Consider the following 17,678-nt stretch of genomic DNA (forward strand, 5'->3'; position numbering starts at 1 on the left):
TACACTTATTCCTCCCTGCTCTTTCTCTCTACACATACTCACACTGCACCTGCATAAAGCGCCTCTTCAGTGATTACAGTGTTTTGGGCTAGTAGTTTCCCATTTTGTGGTTATTTGCATTGATATGCGGGTGCTCAAGTTTTTATTCGATATGTCGTGTGTGTGTCAATTTAAAAACAGGAATACATCTGGTGTGGTTTATTTGTTGTTGATGTTTTCAGGTTTACGTACTTCTGACGTCAGAGATGATGCGCCCCAAAGCAGAGAGCGAGAGAGAACTGCTGCCTCTATCAGATTCACACACGGAAGCTTTGAATTAGCCGCAGTTATTTTCAGTGCTCAATCTAACTAAGTCTAGTGCCATTGACAAGGCTGAAGACTGATGTTATCAGAGTACATTGTACAGCCTAGTAGCCCAATCGTCGGTCGTTCTTCGAGGCAGTCTGCATTGAATTACTTATAACGAATGAACGCAGCAGGAAGGTCAGAATTAGCCTACATTGCAACTCACCGCAGCGCGGTAAGTAAACTAAATACCGTAACCGTCCACACACAGGTAGCCTATAGGATCTTTATGTATTTGCTTTTAGTGGCGACCTTATGTTTGTATCGGCCAAACAAGCCCACCAGCCTATACTGTGTAGGCTATTAAAATTATACTGTACCTTTATTTGTGTATCAACACTGCGCTTGCCTACCTCACCAATGCCATTGAAAAGCCATGGCTTCGTTGCGGGTTTCTTTGTCGGTAACAAATAACATTCACCATGTAGCTTTGACAGCCTGTCACATTTTGGATGAGGAAGAAAGGGTTGACACATCCGTTGTCCTGTGTTGACATGAACACTGTGCCATAAAGGTCCAGACCCCTTGGCAGAGTGGCACACTCAGATAGCCTACAGGGAGGCCAGATATTTTGTCCCCAAAATATAGTCACTTATCTCAATTATTTAGTCTTCCAAAAATAGTAGCTAGGGTTCTGCAGTTGTTGTTTGTCAGCTTTGTAATGCCTGGGTTGCTGATTTTTCTTCTGCCATATCCTACTTAAATAATAATAAGAAAAACAATCATTATTAAATATTAGTAATAAATCATTATTTATAATGATATAATGCAGTTATTATACAGTGAACAAAACATATAAACGCAAAATGTGAAGTGTTGGTCCCATGTTTCATGAGCTGAAATAAAAGATCCTAGAAATGTTCAGGACGCACAAAAAGCTTATTTCTCTCAAATGATGTGCACACGTTTGTTTACATCCCTGTTAGTGAGCATTTCTCTGCTGCCAAGATACTCCATCCACCTGACAGGTGTGGCATATCAAGAAGCTGATTAAACAGAATGATCATTACACAGGTGCACCTTGTGCTGGGGACAATAAAAGGCCACTCTAAAATGTGCAGTTTTGTCACACAGCACAATGCCTCAGATGTCTCAAGTTTTGAGGGAGCGTGCAATTGGCATGTTGACTCCAGGGATGTCCACCAGAGCTGTTGCCAGATAATTGAATGTTAATTTCTCTACCATAAGCCGCCTCCAACGTCATTTTAGAGAATTTGGGCAGTACGTCCAACTGTCCTCAGAACCGCAGACCAATGTGTATGGCGTCGTGTGGGCGAGCGGTTTGCGTATGTCAACGTTGTGAACTGAGTGCCCCATGGTGGTGGTGGGGTTATGGTATGAGCATGAAAAAGATACAGACAATGAACACAATAGCATTTTATCGATAGCAATTTGAATGCACAGAGATATCCTGACGAGATCCTGAGGCCCATTTGAATGCCATTCATCTGCCTCCATCACTTCATGTTTTAGCAATATAATGCATGGCCCCATGTTAGAAGGATCTGTACACAATTCCTGGAAGCTGAAGATGTCCCAGTTCTTCCATGGCCTGTATACTCACCAGACATGTCACCCATTAAGCATGTTTGGGATCCTCTGGATCAATTTAATTGACTGATTTCTTTACATGAACTGGAACTCTGTAAAATCTTTGAAATTGTTGCATGTTGCATTTATATTTTTGTTCAGTATATATTTGCTGACATTGTGGAGAGTGGTTGAAGTGTCTATTGGAAATGTAGACCTTGACCCTTCATAGTACAGTGTTTCACAGTTGTGCTGACAGGGTAATCAATATACACTACTGGAACAGTTATAGAACACCCTGCCTGCCCTACTGCTTGCCTGCCTGTCTGGTTGGAATGTGTCCTCACATTGAGGTAGCCTTGCCCTACCCAGGGCAGGGTTAGGGTGCATACCAGTAGTCTGAAATGTCCTTTCTTCCCTTGCCCAGTTGAACTGATCTGATAATGTGAATGCAAAAAGGTGGATACGTGCACACACACGGACACACCTGAATAGTCACCTTTTAGGAATGTTCTTGGGAACAGTTCGGTCATGTCTCTGTGGTTCTTGGCACCAGAGCAGGAATTCCTGTAAGGGGAACATTACGCCTATCTGGAAGAAGTATTGTATAATTAGACAGGTGCGTGCGTGTGTGCATGCGTGTGTGCCTAAACCTTCTCTATGGTGGTTGGAATGGTTCCTATGTGTGTGAAAATGATCAACTCTCTTTCTCCCCTATCTCCCTTTCTCTGTCTTCCCACCCCCCTTCCTCCCTCTCTCCCCCTCAACCCCCACTTTCTCTCGCTCTCACAGGGCTGGAACGCAGACTGCACCATGAGTTCCAGTTCACTAGCAGAAGACTGATCTAAGCCAAATTCATCATACGGTGGTAGAGGTCTCCCGTAGGCACATATCCAGGATCAGTTCACCGTCCCAACTATCCAGACTCTAAAATGCAAAACTGATCTTATATCAGCGTATAGGGCCAACTTCATCCCAATCCCCAGCAGCCATGGCAGGGTTCAAGAGGGGTCACGATGGGAAGATCGCCGGGCTCTACGACCTGGACAAGACGTTGGGACGAGGACACTTCGCCGTGGTCAAACTAGCACGCCACGTCTTCACGGGAGAAAAGGTAGCTTGTCTGTTTGCCTGGTCTTTTCTGTGGGAAGATACTGCAATTCTGGTCCAGAGGGAATACTACTGGTTCTAATTTTTCTACTGGCAGTAAATTGATTGATTAATGTAAAGTAATTGATTGGCTAGCAATCCTGTAATTATTATTCCATATCAAGGTGACACTTAAGTTCAGACTGGACCTTGTAGCCAGAGGCTATATGTCCTAGGAGAAGGATGATGATGATTCTGATGAAGAACATGATAATAATAATAATAATAATCATTATTTCCACTCCAGGTAGCCGTGAAGGTGATCGATAAGTCCAGACTGGACCCAGTAGCCAGAGCTCACCTGTTCCAGGAGGTCAGGTGTATGAAGCTGGTGCAACACCCCAACGTGGTGCGTCTGTATGAGGTCATCGACACGCAGACCAAGCTCTACCTAATCCTGGAGCTGGGTGATGGAGGGGACATGTACGACTGCATCATGAAGCACGACGGAGGACTCACAGAGGAGGTGTGTGGTGGGTGGGGGAGTGTGTATGTTTGGTGGTGAGGGGAGGGGTGTGTATGTGTGTTTGTGTGCTTGCCTGTTTCTGTGTGTGTGTGTGTGTGTGTGTGTATATGTGTGTGTGTGTGTATATATATATATATATGTGTGTGTGTGTGTGTGTGTGTGTGTGTGTGTGTGTGTGTGTGTGTGTGTGTGTGTGTGTGTGTGTGTGTGTGTGTGTGTAATGAAAAAGGACTACAGCAGCATTGTAAACACCCTACCTATAAAAACATAATATCATGATCATCATCACTAAAGTTGAAGATGTCTTAACTCCTCCCTCCAGGTGGCGAAGCATTACTTTGCCCAGATCGTCCATGCCATCTCCTACTGCCACCAACTCCACGTGGTGCACCGTGACCTGAAGCCAGAGAACGTGGTGTTCTTTGAGAAGCAGGGCCTGGTCAAGCTCACTGATTTTGGCTTCAGCAACAAGTTCCAGCCAGGGGAGAACCTGGCCACCTCCTGTGGCTCTCTGGCCTACTCTGCTCCAGAGATACTGCTGGGAGATGAATATGACGCGCCCGCTGTGGGTGAGTGTCTGTTGGGGGAACTGTGTTTGTGTTGGGGGTAGGGGGAGGGAGGGTGTGTGTGTGTGTATAGGAGTGTGTCTGTATTTGTATGTATGAAGGGACTGATTTCAGACTGGCTTGTTGTGATTTATCAACAGTGGCAGGTTGTTATTGCAATCTTTACTTCAGATAGATTTGAGGCATACTGCCTTTTCTGTGTGGTGCTGTGATTTCTCTGTCTTTCTCTCCATCTCTCTCGCTCTCTCTTTCTCGCTCGATTTCTGTCTTTCTTTGCGCGTGTGTGTGTGCGCGCGCGCGTGTTAAACTCTCCAGAATCCAGAATCCAGCATGTGTTCTTCCCAGTGGTAACAGTGCATGCAGTCCTCCATCTGTCCCAGGTGAACTGCTAGATCCTCTAACAGACCAGGCTAATAATGACCCTTACATGCAGTCCTCCATCTGTCCCAGGTGAACTGCTAGATCCTCTAACAGACCAGGCTAATAATGACCCTTACATACAGTCCTCCATCTGTCCCAGGTGAACTGCTAGATCCTCTAACAGACCAGGCTAATAATGACCCTTACATACAGTCCTCCATCTGTCCCAGGTGAACTGCTAGATCCTCTAACAGACCAGGCTAATAATGACCCTTACATGCAGTCCTCCATCTGTCCCAGGTGAACTGCTAGATCCTCTAACAGACCAGGCTAATAATGACCCTTACATACAGTCCTCCATCTGTCCCAGGTGAACTGCTAGATCCTCTAACAGACCAGGCTAATAATGACCCTTACATGCAGTCCTCCATCTGTCCCAGGTGAACTGCTAGATCCTCTAACAGACCAGGCTAATAATGACCCTTACATACAGTCCTCCATCTGTCCCAGGTGAACTGCTAGATCCTCTAACAGACCAGGCTAATAATGACCCTTACATGCAGTCCTCCATCTGTCCCAGGTGAACTGCTAGATCCTCTAACAGACCAGGCTAATAATGACCCTTACATACAGTCCTCCATCTGTCCCAGGTGAACTGCTAGATCCTCTAACAGACCAGGCTAATAATGACCCTTACATACAGTCCTCCATCTGTCCCAGGTGAACTGCTAGATCCTCTAACAGACCAGGCTAATAATGACCCTTACATGCAGTCCTCCATCTGTCCCAGGTGAACTGCTAGATCCTCTAACAGACCAGGCTAATAATGACCCTTACATGCAGTCCTCCATCTGTCCCAGGTGAACTGCTAGATCCTCTAACAGACCAGGCTAATAATGACCCTTACATGCAGTTGGCTTTTGGGTCAATTCCATTTCAAAGTCAATACAGTTAGGAAGTATACTGACATTTTTTTCTAATTGAAAACGTGGAATTGGGATTTCTGTTTACTTCCTGTATTGACTGAATTGGTCCCAATAGAATGGACCCCAACCTTGCTTGGCAGACAAACTGGGACACTTTCACAACTATCAGACAACTAACGACAGAGGTGTTGCAGAGGGTAGTGCCTTAGCTGGTTATAGTATGAAGAAATTAATATTAAGATCACTTTATTGGGGTGGCAGGTAGCCTAGTGCAGGTAGCCTAGTGGTTAGAGGATTGGGCCAGTAATCAAAAGGTTGCTGGATCGAATCCCCGAGCTGATAAGGTAAAAATCAGTCGTTCTGCCCCTGAACAAGGCAGTTAACCCACAGTTCCCCGGTAGGCCATCATTGTAAAATAAGAATTTGTTCTTAACTGACTTGCCGAGTTAAATAAATGTTAAATAAAAAAATGTATTGGTCAACACAAGGTCCAACCTAAATTTTACTTTAGCTTTTAACCCAACCCCTTTGAAAGACACACATGCAGAGGTTGGAACCCAAATGATTTTCCAATCGTTTCGTTCTGAACAGAACCATTATTGTTTTTGTTCCGTTCCGCTGTTCCGACCAGCAAAATAAAGTTCTGAACCGGTCGAACCCAAAAACAAGTAACAATTTATATTGTTCCTTTCTGTTCCTTTTTAAACCTCTGAAATATATATTTTTTACATTTAGCTTGACATGAAATAACTTCACCAATCAGTGCGGATAGAGAAGCTTGCTATGGAGCGGGCAAGCTATTTACATGCATTGTGTAGGGCACGAGATGCGACTGTAACTTTGCGGGTGGGGAGGGAGAGGGTGGAAAAGGAAGCTTGGCTTGAAGCGCTGGGCCTCTTGTTGTTATGACACTTAAGTACAGACTGGACCTTGTAGCCAGAGGCTATTATCTGAATTAGGCCCACAAAATTATACCTACGGAGGAGCGGCTTCTATGAAGGAACTTTGAATGTCTTTGAACTTCAAAGAGTTTGCATAGATAACGTTGGAACAGAGCTAGCTAACTATGCTTTTTAAAATAACGATTCTGTTCCGGAACAGTATAGATCACTTTCGTTCTAGGATCTGATCCCTGAACCAGTTCCAACCCCTGATCCATATACAGGTTTTTGAGAGGTGCGCCAGACTTTCCCCGTCGGACCCAGGATTTAAACTGTCAACCCTCTGGTTGCTCGCACGCCTCTCTAACTTCTAGGCAACTATCCGGTCTATATCTCACTCTGTATCTATTATTTTCTGAATGGAGAAGAGGTAGATAACAACTCCCAAATCAAATATCAATACACAATGAAATTGGTTTCTACACCATAATGTGTTTCTCCTAGCACCTCTGGTGTAGCGACACCTCACAGAGGGACTAAATGATGGAAATAAAATGAAAAAGAAAGAGGGAAAACAAGAGGGGGAGGGGAGAGACTGAAAGGGGAAGAAAGAGAGCGAGAGAGACAAAGGGAATCAGTATTCATCCCCTGCACCCAGAGGCCAAGGCTTCAGACCAAGAAAGAAAGAAAAAAAGAAAAAAAAAGAGGGAGCATTTCACATTTTTCTGACTGAGTGGAGACGCAGGGACAGTTTCTCTCTTGCTCTCGATTTTATCCTTCTCTTTTGTGCTGAGCAGATTATCCGAGTTGTGTTTGTAGTTGCTGACGCCTCTGGTTATGTGTGTGTGCTGTTGATATCACTCAGCAATGCGGTGATTGCTGAATGCAGCCCATCTGCATGTCAAAGGAAATGGTAGGGGCACTGATTGTTATGGGGAGAGGGTTGTATCTTAACACCAGGCCTGTAATAGAGGATGCAGAGGGTGTTACATCATAGCTGTCTCACTAATAGCAGTTCTATAGCTAATAAGAGAGACACGGTGACAAGCTCTCTTTAAATATGTATCCAAGAAACTGTCAGCCAGATGGTTTATAAATAAAGTTATCCAGAGGCTGCCAGCCCACGGGTTTATAAATAAAGTTATCCAGGAAGTTGTTTGCCCTATGACAAGGTAATGAGGGACTGGGGGCACGGTTGCTAGAATACCTGGTGACGTGAAAACAGGTGATGGCAATGTTTTGTTGTCCTCTCTTACTGCAGTGTGTGTGTGTGTGTAGATAGTTGTTCTGTTAATGGTTGTTCTGAATAAGAGAACTGTTCCATGTACTGTAACATGACGTGTGTTAGAGGCATTGAAGGATGAACATAAACCATAAACCACTTTGTGTGTGTGTGTGCCTGCATGTGTGTTGGTTCTTATGTGTGCGGGCGTGTATCCATGCATGGGTCCATGCATGAGCGGAACTTCAATGTGTGTGTGTGTGTCTCTGTGTGTGTGTTTGTGGTCAGGCAGATGCCCTAGGCCAGTTTGTGTATTTATGGAAGTGTCCTGGTCAGATGACTCATACTTCTTCTGAGTAGGAGCAGGTTGTTCTGATGTAGGTCAGTGGAAAAAACATACAATACCATGCATCTCTTTCTTAGTCTTTCTGTATTTCTCCCTCAATCTTTTTCCCCTCTTTCTCTGTCTGTCTTTCTTACTCTCACTCGTTCTTTCTCTCTCTGTCTCTCTCTCTGTCTCCCTCTCTCTCTGTCTCTCTCTCTGTCTCTCTTTGTCTCTCTCTGTGTCTCTCTCTCTCTCTCTGTGTCTCTCTCTGTGTCTCTCTCTCTCTGTGTCTCTGTCTCTGTGTCTCTGTCTCTGTCTCTCTGTCTCTGTAGATATCTGGAGTCTGGGGGTGATTCTGTTCATGTTGGTGTGTGGCCATCCACCCTTTCAGGAGGCCAACGACAGTGAGACCCTCACCATGATCATGGACTGTAAATATACAGTAGCATCACACATCTCCTCAGCCTGCAGAGAGTGAGTCACACACATGCACGTACAGACACACTCCATTTGAAAGTACTCTGTAGCTGCTGCATATTTCATGCCCATAGATGTGTGAAGAGCAAGAGTGGAGAGCAGAGGGGATGAGAGGAGAGAGGGAACGTGGAGAGAGAGAGGCATAGTATAAAAAGACAGTATCTCTCCTCTCCTGGTCACGCCTCTGCAGTAGTACCCCAGCCCCAGCCCCAATGCTGTGTTAAGTTGAGTGTATCTCTGATGTTTCCATTAAAACATCAGGCTAATCTATTTTTAACATTGTTCCGCTGCTGCTGCTGTATTGAACCACAGCTCTCTGCAGTGTGTGTGTATGTGTGTGTGTTCAGATGGCTTCTGACTAGGCTAGTCCTCATTATACATATCACACCATCGCCAGGCTAGCCTTGTCAGGGGTAGTCATATTCGAGATGCAAAGCCTCTATTTATTAAAGTAGGACTGACAACTTTTTAGCAACGTGAATTCTTACTCAAATCTGTTCATATATACCCCCACTAAGAATGTCACCTTTTTTTATATTATACTTTCGGATAATCGAGAACTTGAAAATGACCATATCTAAGTGTTCATAAGTTCATGTTTGGGAATGAGTTGTATATATAGTAAGGCATTTGTGAAAATTTGATAGCTAGGTAGCTAGCTGCTGGGAGAATGTCATGTCATTGGAGAGTGGGTGAGTGACCGACTTTTTACCCTCATATTGTTTTTTGGTGGCTACAGCTAGAGATGCAGGTTAGCTAGCAAGAAATGTGAATCGTTTTGATAGCTTGCTATCCTGAACTTGAACGACTGTTATCCACAGTTAGCATATATCTTATTTGTCAATCAAATGTATTTGGCTTGGATCAAATGGGCGGGCAGGCAGGCAAGTTCCCATTCAGTTGTCTGCAAGCTGCAGAAGGATGAGCAGGCTACTATTCCCCATCGTTTATCAGTGCAATTTTGACAGCCAACTAGCTGAAGCAGTTTGAGGGGGTTTATCTAATGTTCCCTCATTAGATTTTAGCTCATCTCACTCTGGCTAGTATTAGTTGTTGATCTTGGTGTTGTTGATGTGCATAGGTAACGGAGGGGGAGAGAACCTCTTTTCATGGTTGTTTGATCGAATAGGACTGTGAAGTTCCCAAATGTAGTAGGACTCCTGTGTTATTTACATAATTGCAGAAATCCATTCAGTTGTATTTTCTGGCTTTTGGTGAATGTGTTCTAATGATCTAAAGTCGCGCTGTTGCTACTGCCTGTAAACACACAGTCCAGTTCAAAGTGAATGATGACAGGTGCTACTGCCTGTAAACACACAGTCCAGTTCAAAGTGAATGATGACAGGTCCTACTGCCTGTAAACACACAGTCCAGTTCAAAGTGAATGATGACAGGTGCTACTGCCTGTAAACACACAGTCCAGTTCAAAGTGAATGATGACAGGTCCTACTGCCTGTAAACACACAGTCCAGTTCATAGTGAATGATGACAGGTCCTACTGCCTGTAAACACACAGTCCAGTTCAAAGTGAATGATGACAGGTGCTACTGCCTGTAAACACACAGTCCAGTTCAAAGTGAATGATGACAGGTCCTACTGCCTGTAAACACACAGTCCAGTTCAAAGTGAATGATGACAGGTCCTACTGCCTGTAAACACACAGTCCAGTTCAAAGTGAATGATGACAGGTCCTACTGCCTGTAAACACACAGTCCAGTTCAAAGTGAATGATGACAGGTCCAACTGCCTGTAAACACACAGATCAGTTCAAAGTGAATGATGACAGGTCCTACTGCCTGTAAACACACAGTCCAGTTCAAAGTGAATGATGACAGGTCCTACTGCCTGTAAACACACAGTCCAGTTCAAAGTGAATGATGACAGGTCCAACTGCCTGTAAACACACAGTCCAGTTCAAAGTGAATGATGACAGGTCCTACTGCCTGTAAACACACAGTCCAGTTCAAAGTGAATGATGACAGGTCCTACTGCCTGTAAACACACCGTCCAGTTCAAAGTGAATGATGACAGGTGCTACTGCCTGTAAACACACAGTCCAGTTCAAAGTGAATGATGACAGGTCCTACTGCCTGTAAACACACCGTCCAGTTCAAAGTGAATGATGACAGGTGCTACTGCCTGTAAACACACAGTCCAGTTCAAAGTGAATGATGACAGGTCCTACTGCCTGTAAACACACAGTCCAGTTCAAAGTGAATGATGACAGGTCCTACTGCCTGTAAACACACAGTCCAGTTCAAAGTGAATGATGACAGGTCCTACTGCCTGTAAACACACAGTCCAGTTCAAAGTGAATGATGACAGGTCCTACTGCCTGTAAACACACAGTCCAGTTCAAAGTGAATGATGACAGGTCCTACTGCCTGTAAACACACAGTCCAGTTCAAAGTGAATGATGACAGGTCCTACTGCCTGTAAACACACAGTCCAGTTCAAAGTGAATGATGACAGGTCCTACTGCCTGTAAACACACAGTCCAGTTCAAAGTGAATGATGACAGGTCCTACTGCCTGTAAACACACAGTCCAGTTCAAAGTGAATGATGACAGGTCCTACTGCCTGTAAACACACAGTCCAGTTCAAAGTGAATGATGACAGGTCCTACTGCCTGTAAACACACAGTCCAGTTCAAAGTGAATGATGACAGGTCCTACTGCCTGTAAACACACAGTCCAGTTCAAAGTGAATGATGACAGGTCCTACTGCCTGTAAACACACAGTCCAGTTCAAAGTGAATGATGACAGGTCCTACTGCCTGTAAACACACAGTCTAGTTCAAAGTGAATGATGACAGGTCCTACTGCCTGTAAACACACAGTCCAGTTCAAAGTGAATGATGACAGGTCCTACTGCCTGTAAACACACAGTCCAGTTCAACATGAATGATGACAGGTCCTACTGCCTGTAAACACACAGTCCAGTTCAAAGTGAATGATGACAGGTCCTACTGCCTGTAAACACACCGTCCAGTTCAAAGTGAATGATGACAGGTCCTACTGCCTGTAAACACACAGTCCAGTTCAAAGTGAATGATGACAGGTCCTACTGCCTGTAAACACACCGTCCAGTTCAAAGTGAATGATGACAGGTCCTACTGCCTGTAAACACACAGTCCAGTTCAAAGTGAATGATGACAGGTCCTACTGCCTGTAAACACACAGTCCAGTTCAAAGTGAATGATGACAGGTCCTACTGCCTGTAAACACACCGTCCAGTTCAAAGTGAATGATGACAGGTCCTACTGCCTGTAAACACACCGTCCAGTTCAAAGTGAATGATGACAGGTCCTACTGCCTGTAAACACACAGTCCAGTTCAAAGTGAATGATGACAGGTCCTACTGCCTGTAAACACACAGTCCAGTTCAAAGTGAATGATGACAGGTCCTACTGCCTGTAAACACACAGTCCAGTTCAAAGTGAATGATGGCAGGCTAGAGTGCCAAAAGGCTTATTTGCATATAGGCTACTGTAGCTCTGATTGGCTGTGCTGCACCGGTCTGCGTAGACTCCGGTCCTGGACAAGACAGATGTTTTTATTAGGTTTTATTTACTGCAGTGTCTATTAATTGTCCAAACGCACGGCCACTTTCCAATGCTATATTGCTAATGTTAGGCTCCATGTTTTTAGGTTGCTAAATAAATAGCTAGCTACATAAATAGATACACTATCCCAGTGGTGTCAAACTCAATCAGCACACCTATGTACATATGATGCTGTATATAGCATTTTAACATATTAAAACTAATGTTTGTTCAGCTTTTGCTGCTATGCTTGCAGATGTGCATAATATGGTGCAACCCTAATCAAAAAGTATTTAACTCCAAATAACAAAAACGTAGCAATAGGTTGTTGTAACATTTCAACTTAAAACATGTTTTAATTTTTTTTGCACTGCATGGATCACCTGTGCGGTTGAATGCAGCATCGCTGTATGGTGCACTCAGAATGTCTTGTAGTTGAGTAGCCAGCCTAGACTACTGCTCAAATGTTGATGTAATAGACCTACATGTTTGTCCTTTGCATGGTGTTTTGTTGCAGGTTTTGTTATTTGGTTAGTCATTGTCAAGCTTTAAAAACCAAAGCCAGACTGCAATATTTTAGTAGTCTAGCTAGGAATGTGACATGTGTCTGTACACTTTCCCATCCACTGCACGCTGTAAACGGGACACACGAAAGCAGCGCAATTGAAGTTGAATTCACCGATGTAAGCGCTTCAGGCTGTAATTTCATAAAGTAGATGACTCAAATGTTGACTCCTTTATATTCGCTTGTGTTTGACACATGTGCACTAGCCTATTAGCCACGTTATGATTGACTTGTGATCGTTGCCCTGGATATTTTGATTGTATTGACATTCCCAGCCTTAGTTACAGTCGTTCGTTTTTGTTCAAAATATTGAGTCATTGAAACAGTGCATCCCGAATGGGTGGAAGCAGCAAACAATGTACCAGGCCATCTGTGATTTACAACCTGACAATATGTTTTGGACTACCAAGAAATGTATTGGTGAATTATATAATTCATGCATTGAACTGCATCAATCTATTCTGCCAACAATGCCTTACCATATGTCAATTAATTTTTGGTCAAATAGAACCTATCTTTAAAACCTCTTATAAAGTTGGTTTTGAAGCATAAACTGGGAATTTGATATTTTTTTACTGATTTTATGATTGTCTGTTTTGTTTCATATCTGCAAAGTAATTAAAACGCTGCCAGTTCCACTTTAAGCCTTGTATTAAGATTTGATTTAACCTCTATAGTTACTATGGTAACCTAAATGTAATAATGAAATTACCATAATTAATTAACTGTACCTTCATCTCCCTCACTCCTCTCTATCTTTCCATCTCTCCTTCTCTCTCTCTAGTCTGATTGACTGTATGCTGCAGAGAGATCCTAAGAGGCGGGCCACTGTGGAGCTGATCCAGGGCCATGATTGGCTGCAGGGAGTTGACCCCTCCCCTGCCACCAAGCTGACCACACCCCTGGTGTCGTACAGGAGCCTATCAGAGGAGGAGCACGGCAGTATCATCCAACGAATGGCACTAGGTGGCATCGCAGACAGGGACACCGTCACAGAGTAAGACACACGCACACAAACAAAATGAACGTAGTGTAATTCTACAAAGGCCTCTCCTTTCCATTTCTGTTCACACCTTCCTGTCATTAGGTTGTGATGATCATTATTAGTGACTGTCCTGTCATTAGCTTCTGGTAATGATGATTATTAGTGACTGTCCAATATCGCTGTCCTATCGCATCACTATGCCAGCTGGCGTGACGCTAAATTGCTTCCCCACTGTCGTCATCAGCTTATTTATCATTAGCAGCACTCTGAGCGCCTGTTCTGCAGCTGGTGTCGCGTTAAATTGATTCTCCACCCCTGTCTTCTCCGTTGGACTGACAGCAGTCATCGCTGTTTCGGTTCTGATCTGCTTGTCGGATAATGCTTGTGTGTGTGTGAGATTGTTGAGGGTAGCTAGTAGTTATGGTAATCTAGTATATAAAGTATGTTCTGATGTATGTTCTGAACATGTCCTCTCTCTCTCTCTCTCTCTCTCTCTCTCTTTCTCTTTCTCTGTCTTTCTCATTCTCTCTCCTGCCCACCCCCCCTCTCTCTCTAGAGCCTTGGAGTCTGACCAGTATAACCACATCACAGCTACATATTTCCTGCTGGCAGAGAGGATACTGAGGGAGAAACAGGAGAGAGAGCAGAACAACCACACATGGTCCAGCCCCAGCCACAAGGCCCAGTTCAGGTACAGTAAATATAAACACACTCACACACAACGCAGAATGTTGTGGACTGTGTTTCTGTCAGTCTGCACTGCACTCAGCCCAAGGGGGGGGGGGGGGGCGCTGTCACAGTAAATAAACAAGTAGAGACAGAGGGAGCTGCCACAGTAAATGTTGTTAAAACTCTGCTCCCTCTCTCTGCTTAACCCTCTTCAGGCAGTCTTGGCCCACCAGAGTGGACGTGCACCAGGACATGGGGGACGGTTTGGGGGGTACCCTCATCTCCCACCCAGGGGGCCCCCAGTCCCCCGCCCGCAGTGCTGAGAGCCTGGTCCACCACGGACCCAGACCCAAAACATCCCTACTGGACCTCAACCACAGACGGTTGGACAATAACACACAACCCACACACACTCTGACCCTCCAGGCTGATGACACACACACTACACACAAAGCACTCCCTCCTGTCGATTCAACCAGAGAGCACCAGGACAGGGGCCTCCGGCCTCCAGTCAAGCCCCACTCCATCCCCCTCAGGCTGGGCTCCCTGGCCTCCCCCACCCCCTCTAAACCACGGAGCCCCAGCCTCTTCAGCCTAGATGAGGAGGAGGAAGATGAGGAGGAGGACGAGGAGGATTCGTCTCCCTCGGTTCTCCCTTCTCAGGTGGTTCTCCGGCATAACATTGCCTCATCTTCATCCTCTTCCTCCCCTTCCTCTGTCTCTAACCGACTGACTTCTCGTAAGAGTGCACCCGTCCTCAACCAGATACACGAGGAGGAAGGAGAGGATGAGGAAGTAGAGAAGGATAACAAGGAGAAGGAAGGAATGATAGAAGGAAAGAAGTGTGTGTTCAAGCCAGAACAAGCTTTCCTCAGCCTCCACACTGGGATGTTGACGTCGTCAGGTGTGTCGTCCCCAGCAACGGTTACCAAGGTGGCAACAGTTGCCATGGCGTCTCCCACCTCAGAGAGGAGAGATGACAATGACTCTGTGAGCCAGCGGAGACCGGACATGGACACGACAGGACCAAGACAAGGAAGACCTAGCTTTGCCAGTGGTGGGGGAGACAGAGGTTGGAGTGGGGGAGACAGAGGAAGAGAAAGCCCCTCTGCTGATGGCTCAGGTACGGGGGCGGGACTAGGCTCAGCCAAAGCAGCCAGCGGATTGGTGGAGAGCCTGAAGCTGATGAGCCTATGCCTGAGCTCCCAGTTCCACAGCCTGACAGCTGGGGGAGGAGGGGTAAGGGGGGGGAGCTTGGACCACCAGGACCAGCCAGTGTGGAGGATGTGTATGGGGGGCTCTACAGGCAGCCTGGATAAGGTCTCTCTCCTCGGGGGTCCGTCGCCCGGAGGGACCCACCACCTCCAGCACCACCCCCTTGACCACTTCTCTGACCCACAGTTCGAGGCCCCGTCCTCGGGCACACTGAGGCTGGGTGAGCTGGACCTGGCCAGGGAGCATCACCAGAACCTGAAGAACAGAGTGCTACAGATGCCTCTCAGTGATAAGACTATGTCAGTCAATATACACAGGAGCCCCAAAGAGGGTCTGCTCTGTCCCCCTTCACCGCACAGCTGCTGCCAAGTCATATAGACCACATCTATCATCCTTTCCACCCCCCCCCTTCCTGAGATGGAACAACATAATTATAGTTGCACAATGACAATCTTTAGTTCATCCATGTTTTTAGACAATCATATTTCAGTTATTTTAATGCTGAAATAGGTGGGGACATGACCTTGTGTTGTGAATGAAATGAGAAGTTTAAAAGATAATATCATATTAACCATCAGGGCATCTGCTGTAATTGGTTGAAATGCAGTCTGTTACAACTACATTCTCTTCACAGTTTCTGTTGTTAGTCTTGGACAGACACACACAAACACTCTCCATTCGTGACTCTGTAAATATGTGTAAATACAAAGTAGTACTTTAGTAGTACAGTACTTCTATTAGCAGTGCTTCCAGTAGAGCTGTGATGAGTTCTAGTCAGACCCTGACCACTATCAGGGTTGGGCTCAATGCCATTTAAATTCAGTCAATTCAGACAGAATTTTGTCATAAAGAAGATTTGAGGAAAATGTGACTTGGAATTTCCGTTTACTTCCTTATTTGACTGAATTGAAATTGAATTGACCCCAACCGTGACCACTACAACCCCGTAGAGTGTTCCAAGCCAAGACATTAACAGTATCACCCCTGCAAGTGTTGCTCTGTTGTGACGGTGTTTGACATATTCTTGTGCGATATCTAACTATCTAAGTATGTAGTTGCCAGTGCATGTGTTCTATTGGACAAGATGACTTCTAGAGTTTAAACATCCACCTGGGGACTGTTCCAGTAAGCAGGATCAATGATTTAGCCAGCTAACTGTCCTAAATATTCTAAAATAACTTCATATTTTCCAGAAATATAGATTTGAAATTAGCATGGTGTAATTGACTTGACAACCAACAACAGTTTAGCTTTCAAAATGAACCAGAAAAATTAAGATATATATATATATATATATATATGACTGTTTTTACAGTTAGCTGGCTAACTTAATGACACTGCTTTCTAGAACACCCTACCTGTACTGCACTATGACACTGTAATGGCCTAAAACTATGTCACTCCGCCTCACACAACAAATTGTACAACAACAACAACCACAACAATATATATTCCAATAGATATGTATTGAGCCTAATGTACTTGACTGTATGTATATGGTAATGTATAAAAAATAAACTGTTGTGAATAAGAATGATGTTAATTTTGTTATGTTTCTTTCTTGTTTGTGTAACAGGCGTGAATGTTCTTTGCTTCCTTGCTCACCCTTCCTCAACTAGGAGTAATCTTACGTCCTCTGCCTCGCTAACACACGTCACCGCCCGCTTGACAATGTCTTGGCCAGTTGTGCCACCGAAAAGGTATCGAGGTAGAGACATTTTAAGCTGGAAAGTGAGGTTGTGTTACAATATATCTGTTACATTTGGATGTTTTCTTGTGTTGGGTTGCTGTTTTAATCTTTGCTGACACATGACCAAGCACAGACTGCTACTTACTGCAGGTAACACATATGAAATGTATTGAAAGGCAGAGTGAAAGAGAGAGAATAGAAGAAAGAGAGAAAGATACACCACGTGAAAGTGTGCCTGAATTGGAAGGACAAACTGTGAGTCGGAGCGAAAAGGAGAGAGAGAGAAAGAAAGAGAGGGAGAGAGACAGATGGAAAGGAAGAGAGAGAGAGATGGTGGGGGAGAGAGACAGATGGAAAGGAAGAGAGAGAGATGTTGGGGGAGAGAGACAGATGGAAAGGAAGAGAGAGAGATGGTGGGGGAGAGAGACAGATGGAAAGGAAGAGAGAGAGATGGTGGGGGAGAGAGACAGATGGAAAGGAAGAGAGAGAGATGGTGGGGGAGAGAGACAGATGGAAAGGAAGAGAGAGAGATGGTGGGGGAGAGAGACAGATGGAAAGGAAGAGAGAGAGATGGTGGGGGAGAGAGACAGATGGAAAGGAAGAGAGAGAGATGGTGGGGGAGAGAGACAGATGGAAAGGAAGAGAGAGAGATGGTGGGGGAGAGAGACAGATGGAAAGGAAGAGAGAGAGATGGTGGGGGAGAGAGACAGATGGAAAGGAAGAGAGAGAGATGGTGGGGGAGAGAGACAGATGGAAAGGGAGA

General features: G+C 44.9%; 1 protein-coding gene across 1 annotated transcript; it reads left to right on the forward strand.

Annotated features, from left to right (window-relative positions):
* Positions 1-252: 252 nt before the first annotated feature.
* Positions 253-16,762, forward strand: LOC139554977 (SNF-related serine/threonine-protein kinase-like). Its single transcript, XM_071368314.1, has 8 exons — positions 253-520; positions 2,668-2,989; positions 3,272-3,490; positions 3,813-4,059; positions 8,103-8,244; positions 13,141-13,353; positions 13,898-14,032; positions 14,226-16,762. Exons 2-8 carry the CDS (start codon positions 2,867-2,869, stop codon positions 15,601-15,603), a joined length of 2,457 nt encoding a protein of 818 aa, XP_071224415.1. The 5' UTR covers positions 253-520; positions 2,668-2,866; the 3' UTR covers positions 15,604-16,762.
* The last annotated feature ends 916 nt before the right edge of the window (positions 16,763-17,678 follow it).

Source organism: Salvelinus alpinus, chromosome 26 (assembly GCF_045679555.1).
Source record: "Salvelinus alpinus chromosome 26, SLU_Salpinus.1, whole genome shotgun sequence".
NCBI lineage: Eukaryota > Metazoa > Chordata > Actinopteri > Salmoniformes > Salmonidae > Salvelinus > Salvelinus alpinus.